The sequence below is a fragment of the Athalia rosae genome, chromosome 4 (genome assembly GCF_917208135.1).
Source record: "Athalia rosae chromosome 4, iyAthRosa1.1, whole genome shotgun sequence".
In the NCBI taxonomy this organism is placed as follows: Eukaryota; Metazoa; Arthropoda; class Insecta; order Hymenoptera; family Athaliidae; genus Athalia; species Athalia rosae.
Genome location: NC_064029.1, coordinates 17343312 through 17357635, shown reverse-complemented (window position 1 = coordinate 17357635; position 14324 = coordinate 17343312). Strand labels below are relative to the sequence as shown.

At 40.0% G+C, this 14324-nt stretch overlaps 3 protein-coding genes across 3 annotated transcripts in view; 1 reads left to right on the top strand and 2 right to left on the bottom strand.

Moving 5' to 3' along the window:
* The window catches only part of LOC105693815 (neural cell adhesion molecule 2), a 56443-nt gene that overhangs the window by 7166 nt on the left and 34953 nt on the right, over nucleotides 1-14324 (top strand). The gene's annotated exons all lie outside the window — the stretch shown is intronic.
* On the bottom strand, nucleotides 347-933 carry LOC105688745 (hemolymph lipopolysaccharide-binding protein-like). The gene is made up of 2 exons (XM_012405270.2): nucleotides 848-933; nucleotides 347-761 (listed from the first exon to the last, which is right to left on the bottom strand). Exons 1-2 carry the CDS (start codon nucleotides 931-933, stop codon nucleotides 347-349), a joined length of 501 nt encoding a protein of 166 aa, XP_012260693.2.
* LOC105688778 (probable chitinase 10) lies at nucleotides 1574-13727 on the bottom strand. The gene is made up of 17 exons (XM_012405318.3): nucleotides 13382-13727; nucleotides 6758-6824; nucleotides 6195-6355; nucleotides 5685-5922; nucleotides 5426-5605; nucleotides 5201-5324; nucleotides 4734-5043; nucleotides 4419-4657; nucleotides 4116-4306; nucleotides 3532-3749; nucleotides 3261-3415; nucleotides 3044-3184; nucleotides 2811-2958; nucleotides 2484-2669; nucleotides 2287-2409; nucleotides 2015-2216; nucleotides 1574-1919 (listed from the first exon to the last, which is right to left on the bottom strand). Exons 1-17 carry the CDS (start codon nucleotides 13382-13384, stop codon nucleotides 1708-1710), a joined length of 2898 nt encoding a protein of 965 aa, XP_012260741.1. The 5' UTR covers nucleotides 13385-13727; the 3' UTR covers nucleotides 1574-1707.

Below are 14324 nucleotides of genomic sequence, written 5' to 3'. Positions count from 1 at the left end.
AAAAATAATAATATACAACACGCACACATATATAATTATATGTACAATTATGTACAAAAAAACTTCAGAACGCAACTTAACAATTATTAAATTATATACTTTTCAGGCGGTTTTTCAAGTTTGTTGAAAGTTTTTCTTCCATAAATTACTGCAAACTTTCAAATTTCACTTGGTAATCCTCATGTGTCGTCTTCCAAACTTCACATTTTTAAACTACGATTTGCATGATAAGAAAAAATTCCTTCCTAACAGAGATACCTAAACGCTACGGCGAAGCGAACCAAATGATCGGTGTAGGGGATGCAGATTCTTTAATTTTTTTTCACCAGAGTCCGATCGTGTGCGTTTACGATGTCGATGCTGTAATGCATTCGCAGATGAAAGCGAACTTCAAATGACACTGCGTATCGTTCAATTTCCCATCGAGTTTGATCGCTCCACAATTCTCGGGTTGATTTCGAAAATTATTAGGTTCTCCTGCAGCCCACTCATTGTATCCAGCCTCCTCGAGCGTTTTACCATCAAGAGTAACGAACTGACCATCCTCAAACATGTCATGTATTCCAACAAAAGCGTATGTAGTGTACACCGCATCGACTATGCCCGATCTTGAGGCATTAAAAAGCTGCGTGATCACGTACGCCTCTTCCACCGAATTTATCACCACCAAATGACCACCTTCTCTTTTACATTCCAAACGAGCATCGTTCCACGTTTTTGCCTGACAATGAAACTTGTAGCCACCGAAATCTGGTACGAAACTGTGGAGTCGGATAATGTCCGGTTAGCAATAAGTCATCGTAGTGCGACGTATAAGTATCTAGTCTAAAAGGATCGATTGACTTACGTATAGTCGTTGCACGCGGTTTCTATCTCGGATGAGTTCGAATCGTAGGTAGCAGTAGTCGTAGGGAAGCTGGTAAGGTTGAGCATAGTAGTATTGAGAAAAAATGCATTTCCGAGATATATCATCGAAAGTGTCGACGACATTGCGGAGCGATGAGATTCGCGAAAACTGTCTACAAAACGGACTCACTCTTCAATTTATATACTGTAGACGAAACCAACTCTTTGACCCCAAAATTATCGTCGCAGATATCCAGGTTACACGCCCAATTCCCCCAAAAACAAAGAGATCAAACGAAATTTCTTTCAAAGGTAATGGAAAAATTTTATTCCATTTAATTTTCGCATTCGGATCTCTGTATGTGGATCAAGGTTTCACCTCGAAATCATTCTAAGGATCTTGCCCACATCGTACACCACATATCAATCGTCCGCTTACCCGCCAGTTGCAAATAACAACGAAAAACACAATCACGTTGCATTACAGCGTGTCGTTACGTTCTGAATGGAATAAATTAAACGATGAAACGATGTTTAGTCGGCACTCGAAAAATTATCATCTCCGACCCCTGGCCTCATCGTTGCACTTATTCAATCAGCTGACATTCTACGTTCGCACTGTTCAGAATTCGGTAGAAGTGAGTGGAGAAAAATTGAGATGGCATCGACAGTTTCCAGGATTAATTGGGATTTGATTTTCATTCGAATAAAGCACGAGCCACGATCGTATTTTTCGTTATTTTTATTAATTTTTTTTTGTTTTTCATCGTCCGCACGAATAAAAAATTCAAGACGGAAATAGAAATTTATTTTTTAATCAATCCGTTCTATTTCACCTATACAGAATATTATAAATAAGTTTTAAGCTGCTGGTGGGGCTTGTGTGTGTTGTAGACATCCTTCTACGTTCTCTGGCCAATCGCAAACGTTCTCATTGGGATTAAAAACAAGATTCACTGGACATGGCATGTGGTGCTTTCGTTCCCCTTCGCACATGTAGTACATGGTGCAATCATTTTTGTCGGGATGATACGAGATGTGATTGTCCTCTTCGTCGCAAGTAACTTCATTCGCTGAAATTTTGTTACGATTCGTTCGATGGAATCCAGGAAAAAAAATCTCGGAAAAGGAGACGATAAAATAGTTATGACATTTGCACGATACTCACGATCCTTCGTCGTGTATTTTCCGCTCCTGGAGTAACCTTCGTACGGGCCATCGTACTCTAGTTTTACGGAATAATCCAGAAGTTCCTTTTTCATGGCCTTGATCAAAGGATATTTTCCGGTACCACACGTTCCTTTGAAATCATCCATATCCACGGACCATACCATTATCCCGCCGAATCCTTCTTCTTTCAACCAAGACATCTGTAGTTCGTTTAAAAAAATGTTGCGTTAGATATTTTTTTTTTTTTTTTAAATTAATAAGCAAAATCACCTTGTTCATCAAACTTCGTTCATCGTCGAAGCCGACCCATTGATCGTCTCTGTATGCGAAAGGAACCTGCTGCTCGCTGTCCCAAACTAGAGTCGTGTTATCTTCGTTGAGGAACGTGCAGACCTGGAGAATGACATTCACTCTGTAGTAAAATATCGCGTTCTAAAAATGTGATTTTAAAAATTCGAACTAATTACTTCGTAGTAGGACAGGAATCCCGCTTCATTGGTGAAATCGCCTGGCGATCCTCCTTCGGAAGCTGGTGCACCGATGTCGAATTTATTTTTGTCGACTAACTTGAAAGATCGACCGTACGTGGGCATTCCGATCATCAATTTTTCCTTCGGCGCACCTTGCTTCACCCATTCGCGGGCGCTGTAGTCCTGAAAATGATAATACGATGGATGGCAAACTTCGAATCCTCGAGTCGAATTCGAACATTTATCGCGTTTGAAAAAGCAGAAAACCGATAACCCGGAAGAGCGATACTTTTAGGCGATGCTGATCTAACAGAAGTTTCCTACCACAGTCAGTTTCTTCTGATAACTCGTCGCGCTGTCCAGCGAGTAAAGTGGGCTGTTGTGGCCGACCTGTCGTTCCCACTGTCCGTGAAAATCGTAGGTCATTACATTTATGAAATCCAGATATTTGGAAATTTCTGGTACGTCGTATCTAAAAATTGCACAAAATGACACACAGGAATATTTTTTCATCATTTTTTAAACGACACTAGGTGCGAATATGGAAACCAAATTACCCTGCAGCAATGGCTTCGAAACTGGCAGGAACTGCCGCTGTCAAAAGTAATTTCGGCTGTCCCGAACTGGTAGCTTCTCCTTCGAACGCGAGTCTCAATTCCTTCAATAGATTTACATAAGCAGAACGGTCGTCCGCGCCGCTGAAAAATCCATGCTGATTATAAAAAACGTTCTCGCGAAACGAGAAATATTCGGCGTTACTTGTCCACAATTTACCGTGGATATTCCCAATCGACGTCGAGACCATCGAATTTATAGTCCCTGAGAAAATCTATAGCTTCGTAAACGAATTGATTCATTCTGAACATGTTGCTCGTCAGTTCCTTGAAAGGTGTCGATCCGAATGCCCATCCTCCGATGGCGAGGAGTATCTAGAAAACGAGACGCGCTTAATTTAGAGTTTTCACTTCTCCTCGTTCTAGATTTTCGGGTCCGACGAATTCGAAACAAAAAAAATTGCTCCGCGACTCCGATCGTTACGACTTACCTTAATGTCAGGATTCTTTTCTCTCAGTGCTATCAGCCGTTCGTACATATCGGCATCCTTTTCGCTGCCCTCGGTTAGCAAATGATTTTTCAAAGTAGCGAACGCGTAGATAACGTGTGTGCAAAGGGTGGCATCGATATCTTCGGGTAAAAATTTACCCGCTCCCGGTCTTTTGTGGGACCAATTGGTCAGGTAGCAGATAGTGAGAGGTTCTCTTTCTGTTGGGATAAAAACAAAGAAAAAATTAGCCATTCATCGTCACCCTCGCAACGAGACACCTCAAAACCTGGAAATATTACATCTCCGATCAACTTTCTCGATCGTAGGAATCACCGGTCTCATAATTGAGAGTACAGTTGCGCGATCACGTGTAGAAGATCGTTCGAGATCCGAGTGAGCCGCGTCACACATAGGAACTCAAGATTTTAATCACATCCTGAATTGGATTATGTAATTCCTCGCGCAGGTACCAAAGGATAATACGTATCCATTCAGAAATTCTTACCAGAGTTGAAAGTGTTCCCGCCGATGACTCACCGGAAGATTTAGGCTAATCGACAATAGCGCTGTGTAGTTTTACTCACCGCGTTTTGCCACGCTGTTCAGCAACGGTGAAATTGGTTTATGAATCTTTTTTGCTTTCGCTATTAATTCCGATGCCGATATTTTGTAGGGTTCCGGTTTTTCTACTACCTCCTCGGTGATGGTTGCAGCGACCACGCTCCAATCGATATCCTTGGCGTTATTGGCGCGCGGTATTCCTCTGAGTTCTTCTCTGTTTTTGAGAAAAAAAAAAAAAAGAATTCAAACGGTTTTTTGACGAATTCGTTATCATTTTTTTTTTTTTTCTTCTTTCACGCCGATCGTACGAAATCGAATACCATTACCTCATCGCACCTATCAGAGGGTATTTGACGTTCCCACCGCAAACCGTTCCGTTAAAATCGTCCATATCTACCGTCCACACCATAGCACCACCGTACCCCTTGTCTTTGATCCAATGCATTTTATTTCTGATGGAACGCTCGTCGTCGAAACCTACCCACTGGTCACCGTCCACCAGATACGGAACTTTCATTTCGTCGTCCCACACGTAAGCAGCGCCGTTCAATAACATCTCGCATATCTATCGATGGATTGAATTTGATTCGTTATTCGAATGACGGATGAAGATATTAATTCATCGTCGACTGTTAACGGACCTCGTAGTAAGCGATGAATCCAGATTCTTTAGTGTACTCTCCTGCCTTTCCTCCTCCACTCGCGGGCGCGTGAACCTTCCAACTGGATGGATTTGACAAGGTGAAAGATCGGCCGTAGGTCGGCATACCAATGATTAATTTTTCCTTCGGAGCACCCAGACGGACCCAAACGGATGCTGCGTTGTCTACGCTCAACTGTTTTTGCCATTCCGAATCCAACGAAGAAGCGTAGAGAGGCGCGTTATGCCCGGTCTCTTTCTCCCATTTTCCGTGAAAATCGTACGCCATCAAATTGATGAAATCTAGATAACTAGAACACACGAAATCGTCCTTAACTCGATCTAGACCATATCTGTTTCAAGTTGATTTTTCAATTTCTGTACGTTTTTTTTTTTTAAGAATAAATACAAAAATGTGTCGACGAGTTGGTCGGTCGAATTTGAATTTTGAATTCCTTTTTTTAGTACCTCGAAACCGCAGGGACATCGTATCCGCTTTTGATGTTGTCAGGTCCGACTGGAACAGCGGCTGTCAGGAGCAAACGTGATTTTTTCCGTTCTTGTGCTTCCGCCTCAAAAGCCTCGCGTAATTCTGTAAGTTAAAAGTCGATGAAAATTTCGGTGATCCAATCGCCACAGGCGGGGCGATTCGTTCGTGTTTTTTGCCCGATGATTTTTCGAACTCCTCATTACCTTTCAACAAAAGCACGAAATTCTTTTTATCGTCTCCACCTTTAGGGTACTCCCAATCCATATCGAGACCGTCGAAATTTCGATGACGCAGATAAGGTATCGCGCTATAAATAAATGTTTGACGAGCGTATCGAGAAGACGACATCTCCTTAAACTTCTGCGTTCCAAATGACCAGCCGCCTGAAAGTGATCGACGAATATTGAATTGATTATAAATATATCGGAACAAAAGCGAGGAAAAAAAGAAATCGTATCGTACCGATGGCGAGCAGAATTTTTAAAGATGGATTCGCTTTCTTCAGAGTCATTATTCTCTCGTAGAGACCAAGTTTACCGTCCTTAGTTTCGTCGTTTGATTCGAAACTGGTCAATTTATTTTTCTTCAACCATCCGAACGCAAAAACAATGTGCGTGCAAAGATCTGGTTGAATGTCTTCTGGCATGAATTTTCCAATTTTTGTACGATACTGGGACCAATTCGTGTAATAACACACGATCTGAAAATAAATCGTTTCGATGTTAAGAGAAAAAAACGGGTCTCGAAAAAAACTCTGACCGACGAACCCGACTGTTGAATATTTAATTTTGGCTCGCGATGAAAAAAAAGTAGAAATGAATGATCATCTGGTGGCAAGAATTATGGTTCTTTACCTCCTGTCAAAATCCTTCTAAGCTTGTGTTAGAACTTGACAGCATAATTTTTATTTCTTTCATTTTCTCGTTATCTTATTCTTTTTCCCCGAAGCTCGAAGGTAACCACTGACCCTACCTTATGATCGTTTGGGCTCGTCGCCTGAAGTTCATTTTTTGTTCCCTTCGATGATAACCGATCACGAGTTATCTTGAATCTGTTCACACTGGCGGATACTTCTTGGTCCGAGGATATTACCGGTCTCGCCGTTGTAGGTCTGCGCAATCTTTTCCTCGCAGCTAAAACATGATTGAATACAACGTGTGCCAAAAGTTGTTACCTCGTTCCAAATTTCCTTGTAGAAGAGTACGTTTCAACGAGTACGAAATTTGGGATTTTGCAAATTGAGAGAACGCGGCTCCTCATGTTTCCCATGTTGAAATTCCAGATGTTAAAAGCTCGGATAAAATCTTAGTTTCAAAATGTGTTCGGGAAAATTTTCATCGAACGAGAAAGTTCACGCGATTCATTTACTTCCTCGTTCGATTTCAAGAAAATAATAAATTTTAGAAATGCGGGGTATGAAAACGCGCGGTTTTCCATTATAATCGGCGATGTTCAGATCGTCGGTAAATATTTCCTGTACGGATACACAGTTATGCAATTTTCAACGACCAGATGGAACAGTAAATGTAATTTACCTTCGGCGTTGTCAAACAAACTCAGAAGCAGGATAGCTACGCATAATGTGGTTACGCCCAATGATACCTGAAACACATAATATGAAGGATTTCAAAGAGAGTGTGCGGCACGATACGTACGACTACCAGCAAAACCACTAAGGCGGCATATTTCATTGTTCAATGCCAGCCGGGTGCGGCTGATTTTTGTTCCTCGTCCGCAGACTCACCGCGTGCGGCTGTGGAATGCATACGATCTATCCGAACGCTTTAATAAAGGAAATAGCAGGAGAATAACTAGTCCAGTTATGTAATTTTCATTTATTTCCTTTCGGTTCTTGAATTCTGTCACGCCAAAATTGTTCGGCGACTCGAAGTAGGAAGCAGCAAAATGGAGACGTAGAAAAAATCCGTCCAACTTCGGTAGAAGGATCAAACGAAGTGTTCGCAGAATTTCCGACGGCAACGAGGAGCTTTTTCAAGTATTACTTGAAAGTAAACCGGGAACAACTCGCGATGTTTGAAAGTCTCGCTGCCGAAAATGGCGGTGCGGTTAGACGATCGTTGTCTGCAGGCTTCCCGCAGTCGGTTGTATTACTCGTTTTGGAATACGTTACCTAAAGAACGTTCACCCATAATCACCTTCGCTATTATACGATTAAATTTTTCTTCCTTCTTTTTTTTAGAATAGAAAAAAAAAAAAAAAAAAACACAAGAATGACTCAGAAAAAATGACCTGATCTATTTCCTTTTTTTACATTGGCGCGTGCAGGTATCATCGATCACGCTGATACGTATATGCGTCCTGCAGAAATTCCTACAAATGCCTCGATTAATGTAATTGCGAATCGGATCGATTTATATTTGCTGTATGGGTGTACTATTTTATATAGGATCGTGTACTAGATTATAACAACCCGCAAGGATTATTCAGGCGTAACGCGAAAGTGATCAACTGCGCGCGGTGTTATATGGAGAACGTGACACCGATTCTTGGTTCTCGCGTTCATTCCGCACGTTGCACCGACGAACGCTAACGCGACGACATCGGCCAACCGTACCAGAATTTTGTCGATGCAGAAGGATGAAAAAATTAATAGAAATGAAATGGAATTTTCGTGTTCCATCGCGGATGTCCTCGTCCATGTCCTTTCCGCTCACACCGCGGTGATTCGAAAAATGAACATTCCGGTTCTCGAGAAACCAAAATTATTTCAGCAGTCACCACCATAATTGAAGGGAATTATTGTTTCGCGTAAAAAAACATCGGAAGAAACAGGAAGAAAAAAAAAAAGTTTCTTTTGCCTCGGCTGGTTGGAAATAGAATAATTCTAGTTCTGACGTAAAAAGTAAAGCGTGCAGCGTACCTGCAAACCAGGAAATGTTTTTTTCTGTTTTTTTACTTTCACATATTTCTAGTTTATTTAGAATTATCTCGAAAAAATCCACCTCGTATCACGGATGTGAACTTTCTGTTTTACAAATCCATCCAATGAGTTTGTTGAAAAGAAAAAAAAAAAAGAAACATTTCATTCGTTCCATTTCAGACACACCTGCGGCTTATCGTTGTGAAAAATTAATTTTCTTTCGGCGTTCGATTCGACGATATACGAAGAGAGCGTTCAATTTCCACGTGGTACAGTGTACGGGAACACCGCACAGTACAGTTGAACGTACAACTCTCGGTATAATTATCAAATCATAAATTGAGCCAAGAAATCATTAGCTGCGGTTTTGCTTTCGGTAAGGAAAGAGGTTCCAACGACGCTCTTTGCCGTACCTCTGTAAAATAAATATCGTTGTATACACGTGAAGCCCGAGGCGGCGAAAATTATACCAATGACCATAAACGAAACGCGCCGCCTACCTTGTTTGGCGCGTTTTATTTATCTTCCGAAAGTTCCATAACGAGTTTTAGTTTGGAAAAAAAAATAAATTAATCTATCCATTAGATCGGTAGAAATTTCCTAAGCGATGATTCACCGTTCACCTGCCCAGGAAACCATCCCGTGCACCGTCTGCCACGAAGTCACATCGAATCATTAAAATCTCAATTTGGATTACAGCCTTGATTATTCACTTACGATCCTTTCGTCGTCCTCGCCGAAAGGACGCCTGACAAAACGCAGTCTAGCCAAACAAGATTTTTAAGCGGACCTCCGGTCCGAACGAAGTACGAACCGGACCCCGAGATATATCCGGCTGGCCCTCCGCCTCGTATCGTTACAATCGTATCGAATCAGCGATCCAATTTTTTTCCTCTCATTTCGGCAATTTGCATAATATTATATACCGTGCACAGTTGGGCACTTCTGTACATGCGTATGGCGATCGGAAGAAAAAACTGTAAGTCAGCGATTTTTTTGCTCTGAATATTTTCGATCTCCGGTATATCAATCGACACCTGAACAAAAACTAGTTCTTGCATTAAAATAATTACAAAAGTAGCATTGGAAGTGTGCAGTAATCGATGACGTATATTATTAATTTTTAATACACACATCCCACGACTGACCGACCGTAAGGACGGGGGAAAAAAAAACAGCGACTTATCATTCAAATATCACAACGAACGCTATAGTTCTGACACGGCGAAAGTAGTGGACGTAGAGAGGTCAGTATCGAGTAGATGGGTAAAAAAAATTAGGATCTTCACTTCCTGCTCGTTCGACCAAACGAACACGGCGGACAAAAATAAGTAAACTTATTCGAAGTCTTCTGAAAGTCTGTTAGAGACTTATATTGTTACTATTATCATAGGCATACGGGGAATCTAATTTCATCGGCTGTGTACTTGTACAGCATTTGCAGCAGTGAAACCTCAACTGAAAAGTAGCACTCGGTACGCCTTCGCTGTGATTATTTTTTAGCCGTATCGAGAGTGATTCGCTCCGTCCGTGCTCTCTAAGTCAGATATCAAACGATTCGTGATAAATGAAGGGGAAAATCAGGTGGAAAAGAAATGATTGGGAAGACGGCGCGAGCACCGTGCGCACGTCCGGATTAGAGAAAACATATTCCACTGTAGTGGGTCACCATAAATGGGTCAGACTTAGAATGCAGTTACTTGCAGATAAAACGCCAGTTTACATACAGATCTTGTCAAATATTTTTCGATACTCCATAATTTCTTCTCTCGTTTTTTGCTTTTTCGCTTTTTTCTATTTTATTCATTTTCACCCGGCATCGCAGTCATACGCGGATGGGATTGGTTTGCAGTTCGGGTTGTGAGAAAAATGAGCGAAAATAAAAATGAAAGAAAATGAATAAATTTAACGCTCTTTTTTATAAATAGTTATACGCTCGATACATCTATGGTTGTACCGATGGGGACTTGGGTAATGAAATGTAATCAAATACAGGTAGGGTATGTATTCCGGATATTAATACCGTGCAGTACACCGCTCGCGGCAACTTTCCAAGTCAAGTTGTCGGTGAGAGGCAGCAGCAACCGGCGACAGTTTTTCGCGAGTTTCTCGAGACAACCAACCGGCCATTTGACCGAGTCGAACGGCGCAGCACCTCGTTCATTGGAAATGAAATTCTCTTGAAAATTGTATCGCTCCAAACCCCGTACAATTTTACAACGACCTCAAGACAATTTGACGATTGCGTAAAACAATCTCACCTGCGTTGGTCGATATCATCGATATTATATTGCCAGCTCTGTTATTAACTCCGACCGCCAATTTACAATTAAATCTCAACCGGCTACAAATCCTAATCACGCAGCTCATTGTATCGCTGTTATTTTTATCATCACTCTATAATGTTACCGTAACTTTGAGTGGCTGCAGTTAACGTAGACTTGCTAAATAAAAATCTATGACTCGGCTGGATATTTTTATGCATTCCTATTAGTTTCCACAAACTATCGGTACGGCTGTATAATTTGAATAGAATGGAAATGGAACACGTGAAATTTTGCGCTCTGGAATCTAGAAGATACGAATGAATAAATAAATGACTAAATAATTAATGACTCAATTCTAACATAATGTCAAAAAGTTTGATCACTTTCATTTTTTTCTATATATGTGGCGGTATAATTACGCGCATGTTAATCTATTTCACAAATGTAATTCTAATTCAAAATTATAGGTGTGGTTTCGCGATATGTAGGTTAAAATGGCGGTAGAGATTTGATACGAGAATGAAAATGAAATAAAAGAGAAAAGAGAGATGAAAAAAAAAAATCGTAAAACAATGGGAATAAAACATTACCCTTTACCTGCAATTACGGCCCCCAAGGTTAACTACCGAGTTACGAGTGATGCGGATTCGGTTTAGAAATTATCATACGTTGCAGTTATTTTATATTTTCCTTGCAGTCAAATTTTTTTCATGTCAAAATATCATTTCGAACGATGTAAAAAAATTTTTTGAACTTCATCTAACAGAGTTGACGAAGTGCGCGGACGGATGCGAATCGGCCCGTACTTTTTCAAACGTCGCGTGGCGTGAAAACTGGTGTTGCGATTCGAAAAAATGAACCGATATTGTTGAACAAATGGACGACCGAATAAATGAAGGAACGATTACAAGCCGAGTTGATTATGAAAATAAAATAGCCGTAGCAACCAAGCGATATGTCCTTCAAGATTTTACTCTCGAATGTCCGAGAGCTACGGAAGCTGCCTACGGGCAAATTTATGTCACGCTAATATCCACGTTTGTATGTATACATACATCGCGACCCGTAAGATGAGAGTGAACACCCTGTATAATACCCGAAGAGACGTACGTACGATACGCATCGATATGTGTATATTCAAGTTTCGCCGCGGCAGGTGTCCTCGCCGGTATTTTTAACGAATTTACTCCGAAGTTCGTCGTTTTTAAACTCTTCTCAACTTTAACATTATTAAATGCATTCGTCTCCTCGTACCCCTCTAATTAAAACCTGTCGGAATATATCGTCGAGTGCTTCTTTTTTTTTTTTTCATTCCTTTTATCATTTCAATTAATTAATTTATTTTTTTCTTCTCACTTTTTCACACAGCGTCGTTATGAAGCCGGTTTTTTTCTTCACTTCACATCCGTTTTTTTTTTTTTCCTATTTCATGCACATAGCATTACGTCAATGTATCGGTATCCTGAAATATTTCTACTTCGAACCCAATTAACCTCGTGCCAATCGGTATTGGGTATGAAAATTGAAATTCGAAACTGTGATTGAAAACGGGCATTCAAATCTAGAAATCAAGTATGCTGCAGCCGTGCAGCACCATGAAACTTATACTTGGTAAAATGTCGGCGATCGGTCGAAATACAGTTACAGCTATACTTCCTCGCGGTGTATGTGCAGCATGTAAAAAAGAGAATAAATGAGAGAAAAAAAGGAGAACGAAAAAAAAAAATAAGCATGGAAGCCGGTTACTTGTTAATGCACCGCGAGATACGCGCGGCATTATTGGAGCTGAACATTACATACATAAAGCCGTTACATATTATTGGGTACAAGTATATAATCTACTCTCACCTGAACTGAATTTCGCGAATATAGGTTCACGTGTATGTATATATCACTGTATGCCATACCGTATCCATATACCATAAACAACCTGCGATTATTCTGTTTCCTTAATTTTAAAACTGTGCCAAATTTTCGTTTCTTCGTTTCATTTTATTTTTTTTCGTTTTATCGCATCAAATATCTTCTCGACTAACTCTTCTTTCTTCTGTATCTGTGACAGTCCGCGAGACGAAAAAAGAAATGAAAAATCGAGATCATTGAAATCGGAATCGGTATCGTAGACACGCTGGATGCAGCTATGTGATTTTTTTCTTACTCGTCGTATTTACATATATTATTGATGCTGCGCGCTATAGATACGATGCATTAATATATTGCAATGAATAAATAAGAGAAATTATTGAAACAGTCGTAAGCCTACTTCTACTTAATTAAGCAGTCGACCATGGGTAACCGTAAAGAACACGTTACGAATGGCAACAGAAAGTTTCTATCCAGTACATGGCCAGAATATCCACATAACACGTACATATTATAGTTATTGTTGTTCTCTACCTGTCTATGAATAAATTCATTTATCTGTCTTTGATTTTATTTGTTTTTCGATTATTTTATTTTTATCATCGATCATCGCGCGTTCGACTGTACAATGCAATGGAACAGATCTGCTGGTTTCAATGAAAACGGAGCTTTTCGAAACGCGGGAATTTCGAATGAACCTCAGCGTTGTATGCACTAGAAAAAAGAATTGATATTTTGAGGAAGAGAGAGAAAAAAAAAAACTCGACAAACTGTACATGTATAATGTATTTTTAGAGTAAATTATTTTTAATCGACGATAAATTATCACGCTGAATATTTCGCGTTGGTTTTATAGACCAGTTTGCAGAACTGTAGTTCGAACATAGGAATCGCCTAGGGCGATTGAAAACTAAAAGTCGTTTATTAATTTCACTTTCTTGAATGAAACTACGATACAGTTAGCCGAATACACGAGATGGAGATAAAAATTAATTCATAAAAATTACGGTCGTTTTATTCGTGCGGACGTGATCGTGTGAAGAAAAAATGTAGAACACGTGAAACAACGTCGATAGATTTTTTTTCTTTTAACCATATGTTCGAAAATTTCGGTGAATGAAGATGAGGTGAAAAAATTCAGAACTTACCATGGCTTAAAAAGATAATCCTTTTTAAACGAAACAAAAATAATGATAAAAATTAAACAAACAAAACGTATGCATCTATAACTATAGTTGAACAGGTTTCGTAGATGAACTATTTTATTGTATGTGGGTATAAATTTCACGAAACTTGTTTGTACGTTTTTTTTTTTTTCTCTTTAGTTCGGTACGAATTTATTTGTTCATTTATTTAATTATTTTTTTTGGTTCGTTTCTTTCAGTTAAATCACCACATTGTCGGTACTCGTGCGCGCTTGTCTAGCGCTGTCAGATGTTCAGGAAATACTGAAACTATCATTCTTAAATTTAGTATATACAGCAATATTATAGACAACGATTAAGTGCCTTTCATTTTGACTATAGTGTAGACACTGTTATGCCTTCCTCTTGCTGCTGGTCGGGACAGCGGCGAACAGAAACTTCGTATTCGTAGCACGCAACCTGCAAACCGCGTCTGGTCGCCCTGAATGGAGACCGCAAGAGTGAAACGCTGATACACTACTGCAGCGTACGCGGAAATCAAATTGCTGTTTCTACTTAAATGTACACATTTTACTTGGGAATAAATAATATTAGACGATCTTCAACAGACTTCGTACCGTTACAACGAAAAAGCTTGAGGAAAGAAACCCCCGGGACTCGGCTTGGAATTAGGAAGCAACGACATAAACGACGATAATCGCTCACAATCATAGCAATTCAATTGAATAACATGATTAAACGATATCTACCTAGCGGAAAATTGACGAACGTTTCCGGTTAAAGTCGTAATAGAGAAAGCCTTTTTCTTCTCATTTCCTACCGCGGGCCGCGGTTAATCGCAAATTAGAAGAATGACTGCTGCTTTTATTATAAAATTTATGTTCCGGTGTTTTTACGCAAAAAAAAAGCAAGTTTTTCAACCAAAATCGATCGTCCGTCGGCTGTA